Here is a 24,425-nt window from a genome sequence, read left to right on the forward strand (position 1 = left end):
TCTGGGGCAAAGTCCTACAGTTTTCCGTTCTTTTACAGGTGTCTTCCTGAATATACGTGTGGTTCTAAACGATCATTTTTTTTACACAAAAGCTATTCCATTCCGCCAGGAAGGCGCGGCCGTCGTGAAGTAGAATTAAACTCCGTAATGAAAATATTATGTTATTCCTTTAGTTTGTAGCATCCTGCTTCTTGCCTTAGGAGGTTTAATGTATTTTCAAAGCCATGAAATGTCATTCAACATTAATTTAAAGTAACATACAACTATTAAATTACATTATATAGCGTTAAACATAAAATCACATTTAGACTTTTCTAGTCAAAATATTTGACGTAAACCTTGATTAAATACTCAAGCTGAGGAGACATATATTATAAACCACCTGCTATATGGCTACATGTGATGACGTTTTGCATTGTATGTTCTTCTCCAAGCGTGATCTCGCTTGTTACATCGGGACGAAGTACCGGGCCCTAGGCTAATACGTAACTTCCCTTGATACCACTACCCCAGGCCAACGTCCCAATTGGCTAATATGTAACTTCCCTGTGTGCTATCACATTTTTACAACATCATCGATTTTCCTCTAGGTTAAACATGTTGTTGAGATTATTTTTACAATGTAGGGCCTACCTATATTCAATTACATTTTTAAAAGACGTCAACGAAACGACTTGTATGCGACGCCCGACTGTATGCAGTTTTTAGACTTACCAATCGGAACGACACGATATAAGATAACTGTCAAAATGTGTATCCTCTGATTCGTAAACTGTTTGTTTTCAAACTTTTCCCAACACACGTCACGTATCTCCACCCATCATAAATGTCTGGGAAAACTTGCATTCAAATATTATTATTATTTCCAGAAACGTCTGACTAAAGAGCCATCGATGTTATAAAAGAGGAACTCGCACTTCTAAAACTATGTAACGTTTTCCACACAACATTTGCCCCTATTGAAAATAAACACCTTAAAAAGAAACTACAAAAACGTATAGATAAACAACATATTTTTACATATATTTTTCTAATACTTATGAAATCATAAGAAATTAAACTAGACAAATAAACGATAAATACAAGTAAACACTTCAATTTTCAATAAACACTGTTATCTATAAACATCCTAAGACTAATTTACATTTATAAACATTAAACAGAAAAATTTACATTCCAATCATGAATATTTAAATTAACATAATTTACATAGAGTCTGATTATTTTAGTGTAATCACCATGTACATTGTATAGATCCGTATGGTATTACCATCTTTATTCAATATTATCATTTCTTGCTAATTATATATTCATGAGATTTACCATTCACATGAATATTCATAATCATAATATATAATTTGGTGTTTATAAAACCAAATGCTACTTTGCATTGGTTGATATTACTTCACCTAATGAATATGCATTAATATACTTGTAAACGTTTCTTTTTCTGACATGTTGTGTTATGTCATCAAAGCTGCCGTTTGAATGGCCTGACCTTCACCTATTTTGAGTGGCCTCATATTACATCTGCAAAACAATGTTTTACTAATAAATACATAAATGAAATACAAGATGTATATTAAACATGGCTAATAAACCTCACAGGATTTCATACAACTTTTATAAGTGTCATTAAGTTTCTGTGAAACATAACCAAACACTATTTTATGTTGTATATGTGCAACTATATGAACAGAATATATGATTATCAAACTTTATGTGACAAAAAAAAGTTATGAGCACATGGAAATGATGATTTCATATCACTACCATATTTGGGCATATCACTACCATATTTGGGCACATCACACTTTTTTTGTCAAACTAGTTTGATAATGTAGACAGAGCTTAAAAGTAGGGCATCAACTGCAACTGATAGTGATCTATATTACGTATGCGTAGTTTGTAGATATTTTCTCACAGAAGTTCTAAGGCATTGTTCTCCAAAAATTAATTCTAAGAATGTGCAATTTTAAAAACATTGCAATTATTGTTGTATGGAATATGCCTTGACAAAAGATCAGAGAAGAGAATACAGTACAGCATCCCATTTACATCAGTCCCATGTGTAACTGAGGAAATTCTGAATGACGTCCTAGTTATGTCATGTTAATTCATTGTGTGCATGCAGGAAAGTTACTACAGCCCTTTCTAGGAGCGGTGGGAAATTCCCAGTGAATATAATATATTGACCATAACACTTACTAGTGTTGCAGTAACATTTAAGCTTAGGGCCTGTTCAGACATACGGAGTTATGCTTTAGTATTGTACGCAACGCAACTCCATAGGTCTGAACCAGGAAAAGATTAGTGGAAGCCACCTCTAATGACACTGATCTTTCATTCGATACGGCAGCTCAAGGTACTGTACAAGATTAAGGAACGACGCTTATGATACGAAAGTCATGCATCAATATTTTTGACCTCCAACCAATCAATTTTACTCCTGCATACCAGATGTTCACCATAATCGGTGAAACTTCAATTTCTAACAAAAGCTAAGTTAAGTCTGAACACTTTGCTGTTACAACGCTAATTAAAATATGACATTGCTTGCGATACGAAAGCATAACTCCATGGATCTGAACATACCTTTAAACTACAAACAAATTAAAACATTATAAACCAGACAAATCATCTTACACTTACTGTACTTACAATGAGTAAAGCGTGAATTCGTCCGTATGTGAGTAAAAACTCTATAGTTTTTATAACAATTTTTTTATATGGTATTAATTTTGATTTCTTGTATATATAAACTTGTTTGAGGTGGCCTGTTTTCATTAATTTTTTTTCTCTAATTAAATCATTTGTATACTTACCATGAAATCACAAAAGACTTGAAATAATCCATGTTCCATCTCAGCCATTGTATAAAACCAATAATCGCAGAGTAAATTCCTTGCCTGTCGTAGATTAGCTTTTGGATGTCTGCATCATTTGCCATATACCTTTCAATTATGCTGATTTTTAGATAAACTGGCCAATTCGCAGCTTTACCTTCGTTTAGATTCAGCAAACATATTTCTTTAATCTGAAAAAAAAAAAATGTTTGTCAAAAAAATGAACCCAAGGATAATATTTTACTGTTTGGATTGTTTTTCACTTATCCTCAAGTGTATTGGAAGCCTTCTGCTAAGACTAACTTCTATGCAGCACCCACCTAGAAGAGTGGAGAAGAGATAAATACTGACTCCTCTCCCTTCTTATAATATTTCAAAGTACTCCCCACCATTATCTACAACAGATACTACCAATGCATACAGTATATATGATATTTATATAAATTTATCAATATTAACTTTTTATCATTATGGAATACAATTTGATTATATGAATATTATTTAGGTTATGGCACTAATAATGTTAAACATCCATCAGGAATTAAACTATTAACACAGCTGTTACATTATCAGCTGAAATGTTGAAGTGTCCTTAAATCCTTAAGGAAAAAGAAACATGATTTCAGAAACTAGGACATTATAACATAACAATGAAAACAATAATAATTGTAATTGCATAATAATATATGGAATTATATATTTAATATCATTATCATAAGACATTATAACATAACAATGAAAACAATAAACACAAGAGGAATAAGAGTCAGACATTTGTAACCTATGCCAGGAGTTAAAAGAGAAAAGGGACTAAGAATCATGATAAAAATTTGTCTAAAATTAGTAAACAATAATAAAAAGTGGTCCAGAATTGGGATCCTGGTCCGGATCAAAACTGATCAAGAATTAGTCTTCCGTGACCATATAACTACCTGTTGTTAAAATGTGGTAAAGATCTGTCTTGTTTTTGGTGTACTGCCTAAGTAAAATAATAAAAAGTGGTCCAGAATTGGGATCCTGGTCCGGATCAAAACTGATCAAGAATTAGTCTTCCGTGACCATATAACTACCTGTGGTTTAAATGTGGTAAAGATCTGTCTGTTGTTTTGACGTACTGCCTATTGTAAAATAATAAAAAGTGGTCCAGAATTGGGATGCTGGTCTGGATTGCCTTCAAAATTGAATGGATTCATCTGTGACCACATAACTATCTGTGGTTTAAATGTGGTAAAGATCTGTCTGTTGTTTTCATGTACTGCCTATTGTAAAATAATAAAAAGTGGTCCACAATTGGAATGCTGGTCTGTGACCACATATCAATCTGTGGTTTAAATTTGGTAAAGATTCATCTTTTAGTTTCTCATCTTTTTCACTCACTTATACTACATTATTATAAGTAATTTTTTATTGATTGAAAATAATTTCTATAAATGACATTGTGACAACTAAGGGAAAATGAACTCCCACGAGGATATAACAGTGTTTTTGAAAAAATATTAACCATGTACTTCCCTGTGAAAGGTCCGCCCTTTGATCCTTGCATGCCAATTTTAATTTACAATCAAGTTTAATAATGTATGAATATGCTTTACTGTAATTTAATACAGAAAATTAATTTTTTCTTGGCAAATATATCGAAAACAGGAAAAAAAAAGAGATACAATTTCGCAGACACAATAAATAATAAGGAGGAAAAGGTGTTTATAGATAGTACAATACTTATCCTTAGTTTTGACAATGTCGTGCCATACATGTATTATCAGGAACAAACACATATCTGGCTGGCCACGCCCATTGTTACATTTTTAAATTGAAAATTCCATTGGTTCCGTTGTTCATACAATTCAAAAACTAGAACCTAACCCAGTTGAATCACGTTGTTACAGAAACCAGAGGGGGCCCTATGTACCAATACAGTACGATGAAAGGAACCTTAACTAATGATATAAAATGTGTATATATAGTGGGTAAAAATCTCAATTTAGGATATAAAAAAACAGTATATCTTTGATTTTGGGTTTGTTATTCAGATGTGCTTATAAAAACTTACATATAGAGTTATGCTAAACACTGTGTCATATCGATCCGCTGACAGCAATGCGATCCTTTTTGCTATATCAAGTGGCACACCAACCTTAAAAAGAAGAAACAATTGAAATTGAGACCACAAGAACAGAGATCGGAGTTTATGAGTTTTTAAAAAGTTGGACATAACAACAAAGTTCTTAATGCACTTGTCATACTCTACATATGTTAATTCCTTTAATAAAGAAAACAGGAAAGATATGTGGTAATAGCAGGAAGAGAGAATTACCCAAACCTTATTATTCTCTCAGCATATTCTTAAAAAATAGACTTTTTTTCCCCGATATGTTATTGTCATACGTGTTTGATCAGTGCCTACTTTCTAAAGCTTAGTTTCCACTAGAAGACAACACAGGGACGTAACCGCAACATAAGTAATTAATTTGACAAATCATGAATTCCATTTAAGAGACGAAGATGTGCATTGTGGGAATATTTCATGGGCTGCGCAGCGCTTAAATGTAGTTACCTCATGTTGATAAGCTGCCATGTTCTCATGTCTTCGTTCACCACAAACGTAGTGTAAAGATTTTGTTAGAAGGAGTATACCTTCCTGAAAGGCAGGCAGGTCCTTGAATTCATCCTGAAAATGACATAAATATCAATAGTGGTACTTGCTGGAGCTGGTGTGTTGGTAAACTGGTGCTGGATAGTGAAACATCATTGACATTAAAGAAGTGGTGGTGATAGTGGTATAGCATGTTCTGGTAATGTGGAGATGATAAAATTGTTTCTTTAGTAGATATTTGTTTGGTATTAAAACTCTGTGCATTGACAAGTCTATTTATACACAGTATTACAATCTAAATGCTTCATATAATATTCTGAACATAATTAATTTATTATGATCTGAACAATCAGTAAGAAAAAAAATACATTAGAACAACTTAATTGAATGTTATCGCTTAAGTAATAAATTAATGTAACAGAAAACGAACATCATGAAGTGTTTAAAATGATTGCATTAACAGAATGTTGAATGATTCAAACACATGATTTGGTAATAAGACAGACATTTTGGTTAGTGTGCCAAGCTTAGCTGAAAACACATAATACATGATGTTTTAACTATTGATAGATTAGAATTAGTAACATATTACAATTAAAACACAAAAATTCAATACAACTCTTATTAGCTAAATATGTGGTATAAACTCAAGAACAATGCCTAATGTTAAAAATGTTAAATCTCTGTCTACAGTATCAAACATTATGTGACAAAAAATGTGATATATATACATATATGGACATCATAATGGCATATCATATTTGGGCATATCACTACCATATTTGGGTATATCACACTTGATTGACAGTGCAGACAGAGCTTAAGGTTTGTTATTAATAGTGTATCTCAACATTCCTACCAAATCTTGACTGAAACGATCCAAAACCTTGGCAGTTTCAGAGTAAAGTCTGCCAAGCAACAAATACAAAAACTTAAATTTATTATAGTAAATAAATAATGGAGACTAAATATAGATAATGTAGATAATTATATAAGGAGTTTTCTATTCTAGGTCTGATTTTTATTTATAAAATTGGAATGACAGTCATAGAATGGGGTCCAAAGACAGTAATTTTGTCTTTTTAGCAATAGCTCTTTGCAGTATAATGCACCTGTGCATCAAGGTAACATAGTAATCGTTCTCATACCCTCCTGTTTTTTAAACTACCAATCAATTTGTCCTACAAAAAAGTTGCAGGAATGTTCCAGCATGGAACAATATTCATGGAAAGAGAATGTTTAACTATAGAGCATCAACCTTATGGAATAATCTTCCTGTACATATCTGTAAAAATTACGAGTCATTTAGTCAAGTTGAATTAAAACATTTTATATAACTTCTATTGTACATAGTTTTATAGCTTTTACAATTTTTTTCAAATCTGGACCTCTTGGGAGACCAGTACTTGTGTATTGAAAGAGCTATTCCAGAATAAAGAAAGATTTGTATTGTATTGTACTCAATGTACTTAGTATAAAGTACAAATTGACGTCAGAGTAGGGCAAAACATCTGACCAATTACTCAATACCCTGATGCAAAGCAAATCCACAGTAGTTACAAACAATTACAATATCAAATGTAACAACCTACATGTGATCAAGAGCGGTTTCATTCATTGGTAGAGGAGCTTTGGTAGCATCAGTATTGGCTTTCATCTGTTCTGTTAGATCATGAATCTATACATTCAATCAAAAATTAACATTGTCAGATATTGGTTACACAGAGACAGATCCAGGATATTGGGTGGTTTTCCATGGAAAATAATCTATTTTATGACTTACCTTTGAGTCTAATGTACTTTTTAGTAAATTGTTATTTCTCAATTCACATCCTTTAGTAACCTCTGTGAAACCATTCTGTAAATAAATATCAAATATTCATAGCATATCAGAATATTTTAATCAGAATCATTTTAATTTTTAATACTAAAGTAATTGGTTTTTAGCGTTTTTAATGAATGATTTGGCTACAGTGTTTGTGGAAAAAATGTCTAATGTCCAGTCAAATTATACAAAGGCATACAAAGGCATATCATGTTATGAACTTAATTTATTATTTATCTAAAAAAATATACCATATTTCACTCTTAATCGGTTGTTGATACGGTATTTGGAAATAATAGACACCATATTTTCCATACATTTTTTCTGGCAGCCTGCTAATATACTCTTGTTATGTTGCCTAAATCTTGTACATGCACATACAAAATCATTCATAGAATGCTGATAGGAACCAGAAGGAAAGGGCGGGAATTTTAATTTTTATTTAATTAAATAAATCAACCTTTTTCTTTATTTAAGGATGTAATGGGATGTTTTTATTGTAAAGAACACTATATGATATCGTTGACATTGGTAAATCCAAGCATCTAACCAGAAATTTGTTTTTGTAATAATGATGACATTTTAACAGGAACAAGAAGTCTTTTTGTGAAGATTTGGAAGAAATGAGCACTGTATTTACAATACACTGTATTACATTTTGAGGATATGCAGCAGAAACACAAGTCATAGGAATCAGGACACCAACCATGTGCCAAGTTCTCAATGAACAATATGGACACATTCAAAGGAAGTGACGATAATGTGTTATAGATCAGAGCAAGATTGATGGTCTCTCTTGACAATATTATCTCAGAATAATAAATCCTCTAGATAAAAATCAATTCATCCGATTCATAAACTGACAATCATAACTTGATAACAACCAATCAAAAATTTTGCATCAAAATGACTAGATAGAAACAACAAGCGAATAAAATATATTTGGACCAATTTCCTTCTAGCTGAAAAAAAAAAAAATCTTCAATCCAGTGTGGCACTTTCATACTGGGTGTCTAATAGCAAAATATAATCATTAAAGTCTCATTCTCTACGTTTTTTTAGATCTAATTTAAGGTCCCAAACTACATTTAATGTAAAAATAAATAATATATGGTCCTATTGCGATAAACTGCTTTCGTCTTTAAATGGTTAAAATTTTGAAAATTAAGTCGATTGTAATAATGTAAGCGCGGCCAGCTACTGTATAAATCCCAAAATGTATTGCGCACGGATTGATATTTTCGTTTTTTCTTCTGTAATTCACCCACTTTTCGGCTAGGCTAGGCCTAAAAACGAGAGGACATTCACCACGAGCTACTTAGGTAGTGCATTATTTCTCTCTTTTTATCATAATTTATCCATAAAAGTTAAAACGTACCTTTAAGACAAGGAATGACCTGGCTTAATGTTTTAAAAGTAATATATATGCATTATTTTTACAAAACGTCAACAATTGTAAGGAATGGGTCTTTAATTAATGACTATTTTAAGTAAGTTTGGACATTTGATATTCTGAATGAAAACATCCTTGCCTAAATACGGAAATGGGAAGCATAGTTTTAAAGTAAACATCCTGAGGAATAAATGGAACATGATTAAACGGCAAACATCTTTGACGATAATAACATAAGGGCAAAGGTCAAAAGTAATCTCAAAACATTCCTCCCATATTATATAACATAGGCTCTAAACGACGATTCACTTAATATTGGTAAATAATAGATAAATATTTTGGTACACATGGCATTTCATAATATAATACGTTGATGGTGGGGGTTGATGTTAAAGCAGTAAGGGGGGGGGGGGGGGGGTGCTTGCTGTTTATAACAACCAAGACAAATTTTACAGACAAAAATCGAAATTGCAGACTGGTGTGAAAGACAAAAAAAAGTATAGCAATAACATTAAACATGTCAGTAACTGTAAAATGTTTTGTCAGGTGTTTCCCAATCATATCAATACATCAAAAAACTTTTGTTTTTCTTGGATAAGACTCCGAAGCTTGCATTGGCTAGGGTTAAAATCAAGCCCAATATAGGAGAGGGTACTGCACTCGTAACTATAGTGGATTATTTTGACTCAGGAAATTCACAGTTGATAAACTTAAACTCCACAATGCAAGCGTAGCTGACTACTTGTCGTAGGTACCATATGTTCTTGTGATGTAAGATATCTTATCTTAGCTACGTACCCTTGAACCATGGAAGAATTGATAATTCATCCATGATTGAACTTTGGTTTCAATCTAGGCACATATGTACTTTCATGAACTTTATTTCTTTCTTTTTTTAAAATAATAATAATAATTTCTTTGAAAGTTATGTGCTATTCATGATTGAATCATGGCTGATATTACAGTATATTTCTTCAGGGTTCATAGAAAGTGTGTCTCAAATCCCTAGACAATCTGCATTGAATGTATACATTCATAGATCATAAATCAACTACATCAAAGACCACCTTAAAACATACACACATTATAATACTTTTAAAATATAGAATTGCAGAATAATAATGCGAAAATTAATATAAATTACAGTCTACTATAATATCAAGTTAATTACACATTTTTTTCTTTCCTTTTTTGTTTTTGCATTGTTTTTGTGATTTTATCTATATGTCAGTAATTATTATTAGATTGCTTTGATGAGTAAACCATGGAGAAATAAGTAAGGTCTCCATGAGTAGACCGTTTTAATTAATGTATTATATTAAATAATGTTTGTGATGCTAATTTTTGCTTTTATATTCTATGACATTACACATTTCAAATTTTATCTGAGGAAAATATTGCGACTATGATTTTTTTAATACACCTCAAATAAATGAATGAGTTTTCAATGATCAAAACATTAACTAATGTGGTGGTGCTATACACCAATTCAATATAAGGAATCATTGTGTCTAGAATATGAGAATGTTGTTTTTATTACTATTTATTTATACTGGGCGACCTCTTCAGTCAACAAAAACGGTTGGTAAGAATTATTTTTTCAGGGGGACAATACATCTTTAAAGTGATTATGTTTATTATGATGTGTATTTTGTTTATAACATTACATTATATGTGGCATAACACATGTATTTTTACAGCTTTGTTTCTATAATCTAAAGTATGCTATGAGATTGAACGCCTTGAGTTAAGACATAATTACGACAACATTCATCTGTGTCTTGAGACTTGTGGTAGGACATGAATAATGTTAGAAAACATCCGCTGATGCAGTTAAGGAAATCTCACTGCCACCTACATCAAAATAGCAATCTCAATATTCTGCCATGTATTCAAAAACATTTTAAATATTTTAACCTAATAGATTTAATTAAATGAAAATTAATAAGTTATTTAATACTATAAAGTTAAGCTGTCAGGTTTAAACTTTATTGCAATGTGACTAAAATTCAACACCCACATGGGTTGTGACTACGTCATTGCGTTGTGTAGCAACCATGCTAATAAAGGGACTAAAATAATGATAAAAGGGTAAAATAGAACCTCTTCTTTGGGACACTCCTATTTTGGGGACACTTTCCCATGAAATTTAACTCCTTTTTTTTATGAAGAGTTTTTTAATTTAAATTTTGCCTAATATGAACATTTTCCCTAAAAATAACAAATTTTGTTATTCAAATTGTTTTTAAAGTGGTTATCTTCACATCCACGATTTAATTTTTTTTTAAAGAAGAATTTTAAAATTTAAATTTGGCCAAATATGAACATTTCCAAGTGAAATATAATTACATTTGCATCGAAGTGGGAACCAAGCTTTAATCTCAAACAAGTGTGAGTGCCCAAATATGGATATGACATCATTTTTTTTTAACATAAAGTTTGATAGTGTAGACAGAGATTTAGATTATTAAACAAACATTTTTAAAAATTAAAATTTACCTGCACAACATTCATGTACACATCATACTCCTTTTCCTTGTGGAAGTGTTCTGTATCCCTCCGGAAACCATCCAGTACCTTCTCCGAACTTTTCTTTATCAACCTCTTGAGGTCATTAGGTGTCATTGGGTCTTGGGAAGGGTGCATTGTAAGCAACTTTAATTCAGCTGAAAAACATAATAAAGCAATTTGAAAATAAAAATAAATGTAAAAATCTATTCTATTTCTATAGTAGAATTCATTGATTGACATAATCTACAATTTACCAAGCATTTTGATACAATTTTTACTGTATTTTATCACTTCTCGATATTAATTGTGTTGTATATAGTGAGCATTTATTTGATTATACACGTTACCATATTACATTAAAAAAAATAAACGCCTCCCTCAAATAAACGCCTCTCCGAATAAACTCCCCCTAAAAACCATCCTGAACAATCAAATTAATACGGTAGTTTAATCATTGGAATCTGGTTATGTTTAAATGTAAATAACTTATATCCATATGTAAACTATGATAATTATGAACTTCTGTACATGTTAATAACTTTAATAGTTTAATTTAGTTTAATTGGAGTATAATTAGATTGATATGTTACTCCTACTGCATATCCTATTAATCATAACATAATCTTTTTATAGACAGAAAAATAACTTTTTAAAATAATAAATGTAAATTAAAAATATGAAAATTTAGATCCCAGTGGATATTGGACTTTAATAATATACGAATAAAATGTAACAGCTGGTTGTAAAACGGACACTTCTTAATCCCGAGATAAGAGTGGAAAAGCCTAGAAGAAAAACGTCTATGCATCATGTAAGGCGACAGTGCTCTGACGTTAAAAGTCTTTAAAATCCAATGAGAAACATCATTAAATCCGATGGAAGTTGTCCAATAAAGAACAGTGTTTAAGTAGGGTGTTCCTGTTTATAATAACATGAATTATTCATATCCATCTGGTTTCCTCTATTGCTGTGAAGCATTTGATTAACTAGTTTATGAATATGAATTAACCAAACTGACCAATCACAAAGTTTCTTCTAATCTGATGTCCAATAATAATAGTAAAAATAATTTATCCATGAAGACAGACAGACGGGATTTTCTCCATTGTACTTAGAAGCATTATCTCATGAATATGTATTAACTAAACTGTCTAATCACAACCAGTGGACCAAAAATGTTAAAACCCATTTTTACTTTGCTAGTATTATAAAAAATGTGTTCATACAATACAGTAGAACCCCTCCTTTGGGTCAACCTGTCTAATCAGGGAGCACCCCTATTAAGGGGTTCCTTTCTCAGGAACTAGGCAATATATTTATATTTATACACTGTGAATAACACCTATTCAAGAGACATCCTTATTAAGGGGACAATTTGTTGGGCTCCAATATGTCCCCTTAACACTACTTTTACTGCAATTGAATTATGAATTATGTTTGCTTTTCTTCTGTCTCTTTCGTAAATAAAAAAGTGTTTGCTTTTCTGGTTTCAGCCTCTCTTGACTTGAAAGAAAGAAATAAATCTATTTATAAAATATAAACCATTTGCTTTGTACATTTTGAAAGTGAAAACAACACTATCTATGTTGTTATCTTCTATTCAATTACTAAATGACATTTGAAATAAATGAATTTTTTATAAATTTAAAAGCATCACATGAAATTACATTTAGGTATATTTGCTGACCTGGATTTGCAATTACAGTATTTTTTATTTCAGTTCACACTTGACAATGGGAAGCCCACCACTAATGGAATGGAATCTGGAATAAATTTAGCAATAAGAGACAACAAGAAAAACATAAACAACTCCAGACACTTAAACCTACTTAAAATATTGCATGATTTCAGAATTAAATAAAGATAAATTATTATAAAGAAAATATTATTAGAGTAGAGTCTATGAATTAAATGATCTTGGCAATCTACAAATAAATCCATTTTTAAGTTTGGAGAAAGGAATATGAAAATATATTAAAGTAGATACTTGACAACGTCTCTTACTTTTAACAGAAAGTGCAAATAATGAAAGAAGAAATTATTCCAAATAACTCCTTAAAGTAAAGATTATCATATCATTCAAATTTATGTAAATTCTTTCTCTTCATAAATTTACAATTTCATTTACATTACATTTAAAAAATACAATGTTATTTATAGCTTATTTATTTCAACCTTATTTGAAAGGGTTATCCTTTTATCTAGAACCACAGGCTAGTATAATAAATAAATAAATATATAATAAAATATAGAATTTCTTTTAAATTGATGACAATGAATAACAATAAATCTTTGTTTGACGATGAAACAAAAAATTCAGTTGAAAAGAACGTCCCCTCCCCCAAAAGAGTTCTTAAAAAAAGAAAAGCCATGGATGAATAATGGTCTTACTGTACGAACGCTCCTTTATTTCTCTGGAATTTAATGTTAATGTTCTATTTTCATTTCCTGTCTCCAAGGATTTTTTTCTGTGAAATAAGTTTATTCTACAAGGTTAATGTGGTATTGTGTAATCACTTTCTGCTCATTTGATGATTTTTACAGTTGCTTGAATGTCTGGGTAAGCTAAATGCATTTTTATGTGCAGTGTAAATTGTTGGTACAACAGCAGGGGTGAAACTATTTTATGTGGTTTTATGTTTGCATTGTGTCTGCTGAAACTGACCTGGTTCTGACTAGAATAGCAAGTACTGATATAATTGACCAGATTTGACATAGGCAGTAGACATTGCAGAGCCTAAAGACAATAAGAAATATTTTTGCTAAATTTTAGGTATTCAAGAAAAAGTGTAATCATATAATAGAGTTTTTATTAGGTAGTGTCTCATTTCTTTTTCTTATTTGTTTTTATATATTTATAATTGTAAGTTGTGTAATATTGAGTAAAACATTATTTTATTGTTAATGTTAATTAAAATTTCTTTTCTGGCTTGACAGCATTGCTGAACTGGTGTGTTGGTAATAAATGTAATTTTAACTTGCAGAACAATAAACTTGTATATGAATAAATATATATATATAAACACATCAGGCACAGAACACGAATTCTAAACCGCCCGGCGATATACTGAAATTTAATTAATTAATTTGAAACGATAAAAGATGAGGCAATCTGTGAGAAAGAGAAGATTCGAACCCGGCGAATCTTCTGCTTAATATGCATGGTACGGATTAATTGTGTCATTTTTTGCCTAATAAATATATATAAATTGTTGAAGTTAGATTTGATTTTCAAGTTTTATTTGAAGTATGATGAGATATTGTCATATTTTATCTTGGCATTTAGTATTTTTTTAAAAATAAAATGAATGTTATTCAGAAGACTACCCTATTAAAAGAAAAATAAATAAATAAATTCAAAATTATAAATAAAATAACTAACTCTACAGTTATTTACGAATACAGTACAGTACTGAACATCCCAGTAAATTCTTGCTTAAAGTCAGTGTTTTTTCTAATAGTGTATTGTGTTTTATAACATTATTATACTGTAACGCACTACTTCTTGCCTATCTGAGGGGTTTCAGTTAATCCTATACGTTGCTTCCTCTGTTATTCCTAGGGTTCAAAAGTTGCTTTATCTCACATTGGACTGCTCCATTATAGGCATAGGGAGGTCCATGTACTTTGAAAACCAAAACTATTACTGTATTGTTTTGTAAATTAGACATTAATGTCAATATTATATAACATTTTTATTTTATAAATTTAAATGTGACAACGTAACTAATGAATTTATTTAAGAAGAGAAGTCAAATTTTAATCATTTCAAAGAGGGCAGCATTTCATTTTCAAATTTGAAATATTGTAAGACAAAAATACAGATCATCCATTAACTTTGGAATACATAGAAATGTTAATCCTAGAGTTGCCCCTTAAAGGCTCATTTACCCTAGGATAATATCGATCAACCATAAATAGACAAAAACATCAAAGACAGCATAAATTGTTATCCTATACTTCTAGAATGAAAACTTTTTGAATTTCTTTTGTTTTATGTAAGAAAAATGTATGTTTATCCATTTATCATCGATCGTTATCATCATAGAGTGTTGCAGCCTTAAGTTGTTATAACTTACCAATCGCCACTTTACTTGCATTTTCAAACATAGATTCCAACGCCTTTGAATTCTTGAAAAGGTACGAATTCTTAACATTTTCTACAGAAGCCTGTAAATTAATGAAAATTAATTGTTATGGTGGCAACCAATGTGAGTTTTGAATAATTATTAATTTATTCTGTTTTTATTCTGAATAAAACAGTGCTAAAGCATTAACATTCAAAAACGTTCACTCATCACTCACTATTAAATTAATTATTTTGTCTTTTAATTAAAGTAATACTTATTTTTAATTTTGTTATGGAAATGAACAACTTTATTAAAACTGCAAATAGCCTTATAAAAGTCCGATTTTATATACTTTTATTTTTCCTAATTTTGGGGGACAATAAATCTTTAAAGTAATCGTTATTTAAAAAAAACATTTTTTTTTTGGAAATTAATGAACAACTTTCATTAAAACTGCAAATGGCCGATTTGATTAACCTTCACCTTTTTTAACAAAGAAAGAATGTAAAGAAGTAAATACTTTGTATTAATGGTATGATACTAAAGGTTAAAATTAAGATATTAATGAGGAAAAACAGAAAATAATGAAAAAAGGTAGAAAATGTTTAGAAATTATGTAATGAAACATTGAATGAATAAAGGTGGTGGTGAACCACAAAAGATAAAAGAAAAAAACCTTCACCTTATCATGTTTTTGGGGGACAATACATCTTTAAATAATGCTGAACAACTGTTATTACCTTGAGTTGGTGTAGGTGTTTCCTGTAGGCTGTTGTTTCCTCAAGTTGTTCCAGCAGTTCAGCATATCCTGTGATAGCACCAGAGAGGGCTCCACTGTAACTGCTAAGCAAACTTGATGTTTGCACTGGTAGAGATAGCTGCGATAGGACTTCTTCTACTTGTAGCTAAAGATAAATCACAAATTTATTAAAGAAATTAAATAAAATACTAACATACACTCGCACAAAATAAACCCTTACAGTCAACTCTTCCAATACCAGACACCTTTGGGCTGACCTAATATATCTGGTTTTCCAGAAAGTCTGGTATTCAAAATGTGTTTTTTAATAGTAAAAATGATTTTAGGGACTTTTTGGACCTCAAGAAAAGTGTGGTTTTGGGAGAGTTTCTGGTTTTCGGAGTCCGGTAGTGGGAGAGTTAACTGTCTTATTAAAAATATTCATATTCTTTTCAATTTTCTATCATATATATATTATTTTATGGTCAAACAGGACAAGCAAGATATGTCATCTCCCATTGTCAAGTGTGCAAGATGGTGGCCAAAACTGGTCCAGTTGGAAAAATTTGTCTAGGCCTAGTACAGACTTTTCAAGTTTCTTCAAGTACACAGGGCCAACATCTTTACGTCAATGCATATCTCTATCCTACGATTTGTGCATTGATTACACCGCACCATTACCCTACACCATTTGTATAATTCTTTATTTCATTCTTACTCAATATTTAGTGTTTGCTTTAAAAAAATAACTGAAAACAACCAAAATATTGGGGAAATTATTACTTCGTAAAAGTACATAACCATATTATATGCAATAATACAGTAATTATTATGTTGTTGTCTACACGATTCTATTAAATAGTAAGTGAAATCAAATATGAAAAAGTATTCTCTTGAACAATTATACAAATTATTTGAACATTTCAACCAAATTTGACAAGTATATCTAATAGTTCAACTATAAAAGTAATAGCTAACTTCTTGTCTGTTTTGTATTTCTCCACAGCGGAGTTTGATCTTCTTCTCATTCATTTCATTTGCCTTCTCAAAGTTTTCTTGTATTGTTGAGTTCATTTCTTTTGAAGATTCCACATACACATGTTCCAATCTAAACAATGAAATAATTAGCAACAACTCCCTTCCTATTCATGGGACGCTTTGTTGTTAATTTGAAAGTGTCCACTTAAAGACGTATTGTCCCCCAAAAACATGAAAAATGAAGATTAATAAAATCGTTTTGCAGTTTTAATAAAGTTATTCACTTCTTTAAAAACAAAAACAAACAAAATAATTATTTCACTTATAAAGAACCAAAATCATTGTCTGAGTATTTTTTGCTTTAAATTACATTTTTTTCAGGTAAATAATTTGTTTTGTTCGATCCAGTTTTTGGTCAAAGTGAATAACTATTATGTGACAATAAAATGGGATATTAAAAAAAATATTATAGGGGGACAATATATCTTTAATAGTAAAATATGGCCGACATTTATCTATTTTTTTTTTCAAGGCTTAATGTACAATCACAATGTTGCATTATTGCCAAGAAATGAGGTTATGACAGGTACTAAATGTAGCAAAAGGCAAGAGAAAGAACCACATGACACTGCCACATTACTACTATGAATGCCATGACATTAGCCCAACATTTATGAAGAAACACAAATAGATGCTACATGCTGAAGTGCTCATGTACGGCAACAGTGACATACCCAAAGAGTACTTGTTGCAGAAGCCTCAATGTCTTCTTCTTTGCCATTTCATGCCATTCAAGAAGCTCATGCTGATTAATAGCTCCATGCAGGTGTTTCTCATGCAAGACCTCCATATCAGTGTCATAAAACTTGAAGCAGTCCTGTACTGCAGACTGCTTCATGTCTTGGATGAAGCCATGCCAGCGACTTGGTACCTGATGAACCAAAATAGCAAAGCTGTAATTTTACGTTGTCTAAAACTTCTATGACTACATGAGGGATTAGAGAATTGTTAAATGTTTTAAGAGTTTTGTCTTCATTCTATTAATGTGACAGTAGACAAAGTAATGAGTGATTTGTTGATTCCAGAATCGTCACTTAAAGTAAAATGCGCATAAATATTTGCATTGGTTAGTGAGTATGAAAGCTAGCCACTCTTAAGCTCTGTCAACACTATCAAACTACTTTGACAAAAAAAAGTGTGATGTTCCCAAATAGGGCAGTGATATGCCCAAATATGGTAGTGATATGACATCATCTTGTTCATATATGGGCACATCACATTTTTTTTGTCACATAGAGTTTGATAGTGTAGACAGAACTTAACATGCATGCAGCAACACTAATTATTATCTAATAAACAATGTACATTTACCTGTGCAAGAGAGCCTTCATTTGCTGCTGTTACCAATATATCAATCAAAGTCGCCAGTTCAGGGCCTGTCATTGGACGATCATTTTTTCCTTTAGGGATGATGCCAAGCCTTAATTTTTGCAGAAGGTTATCTCGTTCTAACTTGTATTCTGCTGTTAAGTCTTCTTCTCTTGCCTGAGTGTAAAACATAACATTTGTGGGAATAAAAACAATGAATTGTATGACATAAGCCGTATACATAAGAGCTAACTTCCTGTTATATACTCTAAACTCTTAAATTCAAACGCAACAAATGTTCATGTTTTATCCTGTAATTGGAGATAAAGGTGTTATTGTCAGGCCTGCTATTGAATGTGTTAAATAAAGAAAAATCAACAAATATTTAAACCATTTATTTATTTATTACACCTTATTTATAGAGGGTGACCCTAAACAGTGTATGCTGACAATCAAGTGGCCCTCTTGATGAGTGACAGTGCCTGTATGTACTAGTACACCGGGGTAACCCCTTACTCGTCTCGAAAGATGTACCTGTGACAGGTCTTGCAAGAGATCTTTCCTTGTTGCAGGAAAGAACAGTGTGTGACAGTTGACGGATTCAAACACATCCAGTAAACTGATCCTATGGTCTTCACTCTCCCATGTTGATGAGTCCATCATGCCTTGCAACCACTCCTTAGGGGACTTGTCATCACCAATTGCTTGTACAAAATCTTGAACCACCTATCCGACAATTAATTTTGTATTAATATTCATCGTCAATTGGGGACATTCGGATTAGGTCCCACAGCAGAACCTACCACAAACGACAGGGGCTGAGATGGACCAGCACATTGCAAACCACATGTATTAAATTAATAAATTGTACTCACCCACATTAAAGGTGGAAATGTCAACAAATCATGGTTGAAATCACTTGCCCATTTGGCACGGGACATCTGCGAACGTAGAGCAAAAAGCTGTAAGGAAAAAACATATAAAACGGGTTATTACCAAAGAATTCTTAAACTTCGGAATCATGCATCCTCAACTTATTAAAAATATACTAAATACTTTGAGCATTTCATTGCATACATACTGGCTTACCGCTGAAACGAACGTCCTCCGCTGACGACTTTTTTTTTTTACGATAATTCTCTGGATATTTTTCAGGTGAGTTCAGTCTTCATTTCATCGACAAGAGTGCAACTATACATTGTTCTTACATTCTAAAAACCTCAGACACTCACAAATTTTACATTCCTGCCACTGGCGTTCACCAATGGCACTCATACTAGCATCTGACAAAGCCCTGTTAGTCCAGTCCATACAAAGACAAAAAGTAGTATACCCACCTGTGTCCTCCTTGCCAGCAGTTCTAAGTAGTCCATATCAGCTTGATCAATAATCTTTACTGAGTTATAGATAAGGTAGGAGCTGAGTAAAGTGGCAACAGCAAATATCTTTGCATCGTAACTTTCAGAAACATTATTAGCAGCAAAACCTTTAAGACAATAAACAACTTAACATTAAAAATCCAATTATTGAATAATTAAAAAGAAAGGAAGGGGAAAATATAGGTTTTTACAGGGATTTTGATGGAGAAGTGCGCATTAGAAATCTTTATTATAATTATTATTATTTATAATTATTGTCATTTAAAAAAACATGCAAATTTTCAGTTAGTTCACTGAGTTAAAAAAAACGCTTTACCTTCTGTATCTAAAAATATTAATGATATATTCTGCCCACTGGATAATGTTACTGGTAGTGGCTAGAAATAAAGAAATAATATTATTGAGATACATCAAATGGTAATTACAAAGTATTCAAGTCTACATACTTTTAGAAGAACCATTGACATATTCTGTAATACAAAATTTGTCTTATAAAACACCTTCCTCATTATGGGTTAAGCAATAACTGACCAACTATCATCTGTCCTTTTTTACTCTTATTGCCTTGTCCTTTGTATCAGATGTAAAGTCGTTGGTCCGGTGTATGTACAGTACATCCATTGCACACTTACATGTTAAAGACATTGGTACACTCTTCAAAAAGATTAGGGTATGATAGCTGATCATGGTAACTGCTTTGACATGAGTATAGTCTTACAGAAGGGGTCACCACAGCAGAGAAGAAATAATTCAAATCATTTTATTATTAAGACATTGGTAATGTCTCAAGACATCTCTAATCATCTTAAGACATTGGTACACTCTTTAAAAAGATTAGGGTATGACAGCTGATCATGGTAAATGCTTTGACTTGAGTACAGTCTTACAGAAGGGGTAACCACAGCAGAGAAGAAATAATTCAAATCATTTTATCATTAAGACATTGACATTGAGACATTGGTAATGTTTCAATACACCTCTAATCATCTTAAGACATTAAGACATAGGTACAGTCTTCCAAAAAGATTAGGGTATGATAGCTGATCATGGTAAATGCTTTGACTTGAGTACAGTCTTATAGAAGGGGTCACCACATCATCATTTTATTATTACCATTAACACCAACATGGACTAAACGCTAAAATGTGATCCCTGTAAATATAAAACAGAGCTTACCTTTCCCCACATCCAAATTCCCATAGTTTCTGGCTTGACAAAGGGTCCTATATTAAACCCAAAGCCCTGACGTTTGCCCATTAGTTGATTGAGAAGAAATGATTTGCCGGAATGATACTTTCCCACAATGGCAGCCACTGCAACTGGTCCTTCTATCTGATACAATGTCTGTTGAGATATGAATGATTTATTACTACTTTTCATTTTATTCATTCCTTTACAATAATCATAAAGGATGGGAAGAAATGACCATAGTCAGAAAATGAAATTCAAAATATAAGTATCTTATATAAACTAAATATATATTTAAACAAATTAAAAAAGGTTAACACAAAGCACAATACTAATGATGGCAAGCAGAACATTTAAAATTACAATAGACTACTGGCTATACAACATTTTTGTTTTTTTCTAATCAGCTGTGAAAGCTCAAGCCCATCAAATAGCAGTTGCTAGGAGCACATATATCAACTCAGGTGAGATGCATTGAGTTCCGAGTCACCCGCCCACCTTAAGAGGATGAGATTATGTGGCCCTTTAATCACACCAAGAGGACACCAGATTGTACAGGACTGCCACTAGTGCAACATGACAACCTTTTACAATCCATCAGTTTAGTCAGATAGATAGTAAAAGTCTGTGTGAACATGTGTGTATAGTATACGAACAACCCAAAATTTCTTTGAAATTATTACCATAAAAAAAAATGGCAAAAGGCTTCCTACTTTTTAGAAGTTTATCAGATAATCTATATTGTTTTACAACTTTTGTAACATGACCACAGTGCTGATTTTGTCATTTTTAACCTAACTGTACTGTACCTTGACATAATCATGATTCAAAATCAACTGTTTATGTTGGATATCTGGTTTGACAAGCTGAAGTGGTTCATCTCTCAATAGGTTATAATCATTGCTACACATACATTCTTTAAATTAGAGAAAATAAAAGTGCTTAAATAATTATAAATAGAAAGCTAGATGCGGTGAAACATGACCGACAATTTAAGTATTTTTTGCATTAAAATACATTTTTTCAGGTTATGGTAAATTTTTGGTCAAAGTGAATAACTATTACGTGACATTCAGATGACATTAAAAAAAATAATTTTTTTTTTCATTGTTTTAATAGGGGGACACTATATATATACAAGGCTTATCTTTATTTAAAGATGTCAGTACATTTTTACACAGATTCACATTTTTTTAGCAGATTCCAAAATATACATTTTTATATCATTTTATAAACCAAAACCAAACATCATTAAGATTCTCTTAGATGTAATAAGCTTTTCTACTACTTGAGCCTAGCCGAGACAGATCTATCATAAGGCTAGGGAGGTAGCTACATGCCTAGCTGGTGGTTTAAATGCCAGCAGCCTCCCATCCCATCACCGTCATCGGCGATCTCATCATCATGATGTAGCATTTAGGCTAGGCATAAAACTATCTTATTTACGTCACTTTCTTGATCAGTAGGTACTAAAAAGCATGAAGTTATTGGCGCCGCATTTATTTACAGGCAAAATAAACTACATAAATCTTTACCATTAACAAATATTACTAATGTTATGATCGCTGAAAAAATCCACGTTTTCCTCATCAGAAGCGCCATATTGAATGAGGTTAAAGTTAGCGCGTATTAAACGTCATATTATAAACTAACCAATCACAATGCAATTTAATTTGTCACGTGACTAGGAAAACAAACTTTTGGAAAAGTTTTTTTCCTAACCAATAGTATAGGCCCAATATCAAAATTGCTGCCAACTGCTGTACATGTTTTCAGAAATGTTAAAAAAATGTTTGACTTATTTCTTCTAGTAAAAAATTAATGTAAAATATATATTTTACTAATTAATTTAAAATATTGTAAGCTACCACCTGCACAAGGAGAAGGTAGAAGTATGCCTTATTAATGAATGGTACCTTAGTAGTTCCATTTGCATTGTTGATCATCTGGATTAAAAAAAAATAATGAAACAGGTCTCGAAACTCATAACTATCGTAAGCCGCACAAAGTTTATTTTGACCAATCACGACATGCTGGATCATCATTTATCACGTCCTGATTGGTCAAATTATTTGCGTTGCCCTTACATCCTTGGGTTGCGTCCTAGTGGGAACCAAGCTTTAGGTCATCCCTCATTTCATTTAAAAAAGACATTGTAAAAGACTTTACAGTACAAACATGAGTCATACATTTTTTGAAGTATTTTATTGTAAATATTATAGACAACTTTCTTGTATTTCAAACATGTCAACGTTCTATAATTTTAATACTATATCGCCTACAGAAAATAACGTTCAACATGAATATCATTAACATAAATATTAGTCAAGTAATGATTAGCCACACCCACTTATATTGAACAAATCACAAAACAGAAAAACAATCACATGACATTTCTATTGATTTGTATACAACAAGCAATATTACATACATAACAAATAATTAACATATGAAGATATCAAACACATTTTGTTTTTTTTTTTTGCTTTTCTTATATTTTACTTTTTTTGGTATGAAAATAGTTTAATGACATTCTGTTTACTAAGATAGCCCAGTAGTGTATTTATCAATAACTAATTAAGCCATTTATAAAGTATTTACTACAAACTAATTCTTTCTATTGATATTGCTTGAATATAAATTACAAAAACAAATCAGTTACTACACCCATCCCATTAATAGTCATTAATATTCCTTATATTAATGTTAAACTAGACATGTAATAAACAGTTTACATCGGCCCACTCATACCAATAAGAAATTGACAAGAGACATGTTCATCGACACAACTTTCAGCCAATGTAACTCAACTCAACAGTGCTGAGCCGAGTCGACGACTTAAGGATTCAAATCTTCCTCCAAAAATAATTATTTTTACTTTAAATAACTTGTTAACTAAGTTTAAATCAATTGACTGAAAATGAAAAGATACCCAGTTGTTTTATCATTTACTAGGTGTGGAAATTCAGAACAAAAAATCACAAATAGTTTGCATGACTTTTCCATTCAGTTTAACTATGGGCTTGTTAAGGGTTATTTATTTACCCAGGTAAGTTGGTTCCTATCCAGCATAGTTGTGCCTATGAAATCAACTTATTCACATAAATAACTAACAAGCCTTTTTTTTAACAGTTTCACATCACACTGTCACTTTGTCATTTTCAGTAAGATAAGTGGGCCTTATAAACTTATAAAATAAGTTTTTGATAAAAACCATATACAAAATATCACTACTATCACTACTATAAAAATGAAAAATGTTTTTTTTCTGTTTACTTATAATATCCAGAAAGTAAAAAATACAATTAACAAGAAAAAAAATAGGATATATATATTTGAATATTAAACTTCAATTAAAAAATACCTCTAATTAAAGACAAATTGAATACCAATTCTACCTAAAGGCTGTAGTTAAAGATCAGTAAATACAAGGAGTAAACCTCTAATGGATACCTATCTTAAAGACCAAAATAAAAAAACTTTAATTTAAAGCACATCTGAAATTAAAAACTATTAATCAAATAAGAACTAAACT

The 24,425-nt window shown here is 31.3% G+C and overlaps 1 protein-coding gene across 2 annotated transcripts; it reads right to left on the bottom strand.

Moving 5' to 3' along the window:
* Positions 1-840: 840 nt before the first annotated feature.
* Positions 841-22,493, bottom strand: LOC144837691 (uncharacterized). Of its 2 annotated transcripts, XM_078692907.1 has the most exons (20): positions 22,426-22,493; positions 21,700-21,806; positions 20,879-21,046; positions 20,019-20,079; positions 19,661-19,809; positions 19,199-19,285; positions 18,858-19,049; positions 18,327-18,500; positions 17,690-17,886; positions 16,956-17,085; positions 15,979-16,143; positions 15,248-15,338; positions 11,157-11,323; positions 7,223-7,297; positions 7,032-7,117; positions 6,299-6,347; positions 5,401-5,514; positions 4,897-4,980; positions 2,826-3,037; positions 841-1,530 (listed from the first exon to the last, which is right to left on the bottom strand). In XM_078692907.1, coding segments are annotated over exons 1-20 (2,376 nt in total). In that variant the 5' UTR covers position 22,493; the 3' UTR covers positions 841-1,529. The 2 variants fall into 2 exon arrangements, 1 of the variants encoding a protein (XP_078549033.1); XR_013611542.1 differs by lacking the exons at positions 841-1,530; positions 2,826-3,037; positions 6,299-6,347.
* Between the last annotated feature and the right edge of the window lie 1,932 nt (positions 22,494-24,425).

The sequence above is a fragment of the Antedon bifida genome, chromosome 3, assembly GCF_963402885.1.
Source record: "Antedon bifida chromosome 3, ecAntBifi1.1, whole genome shotgun sequence".
NCBI lineage: Eukaryota > Metazoa > Echinodermata > Crinoidea > Comatulida > Antedonidae > Antedon > Antedon bifida.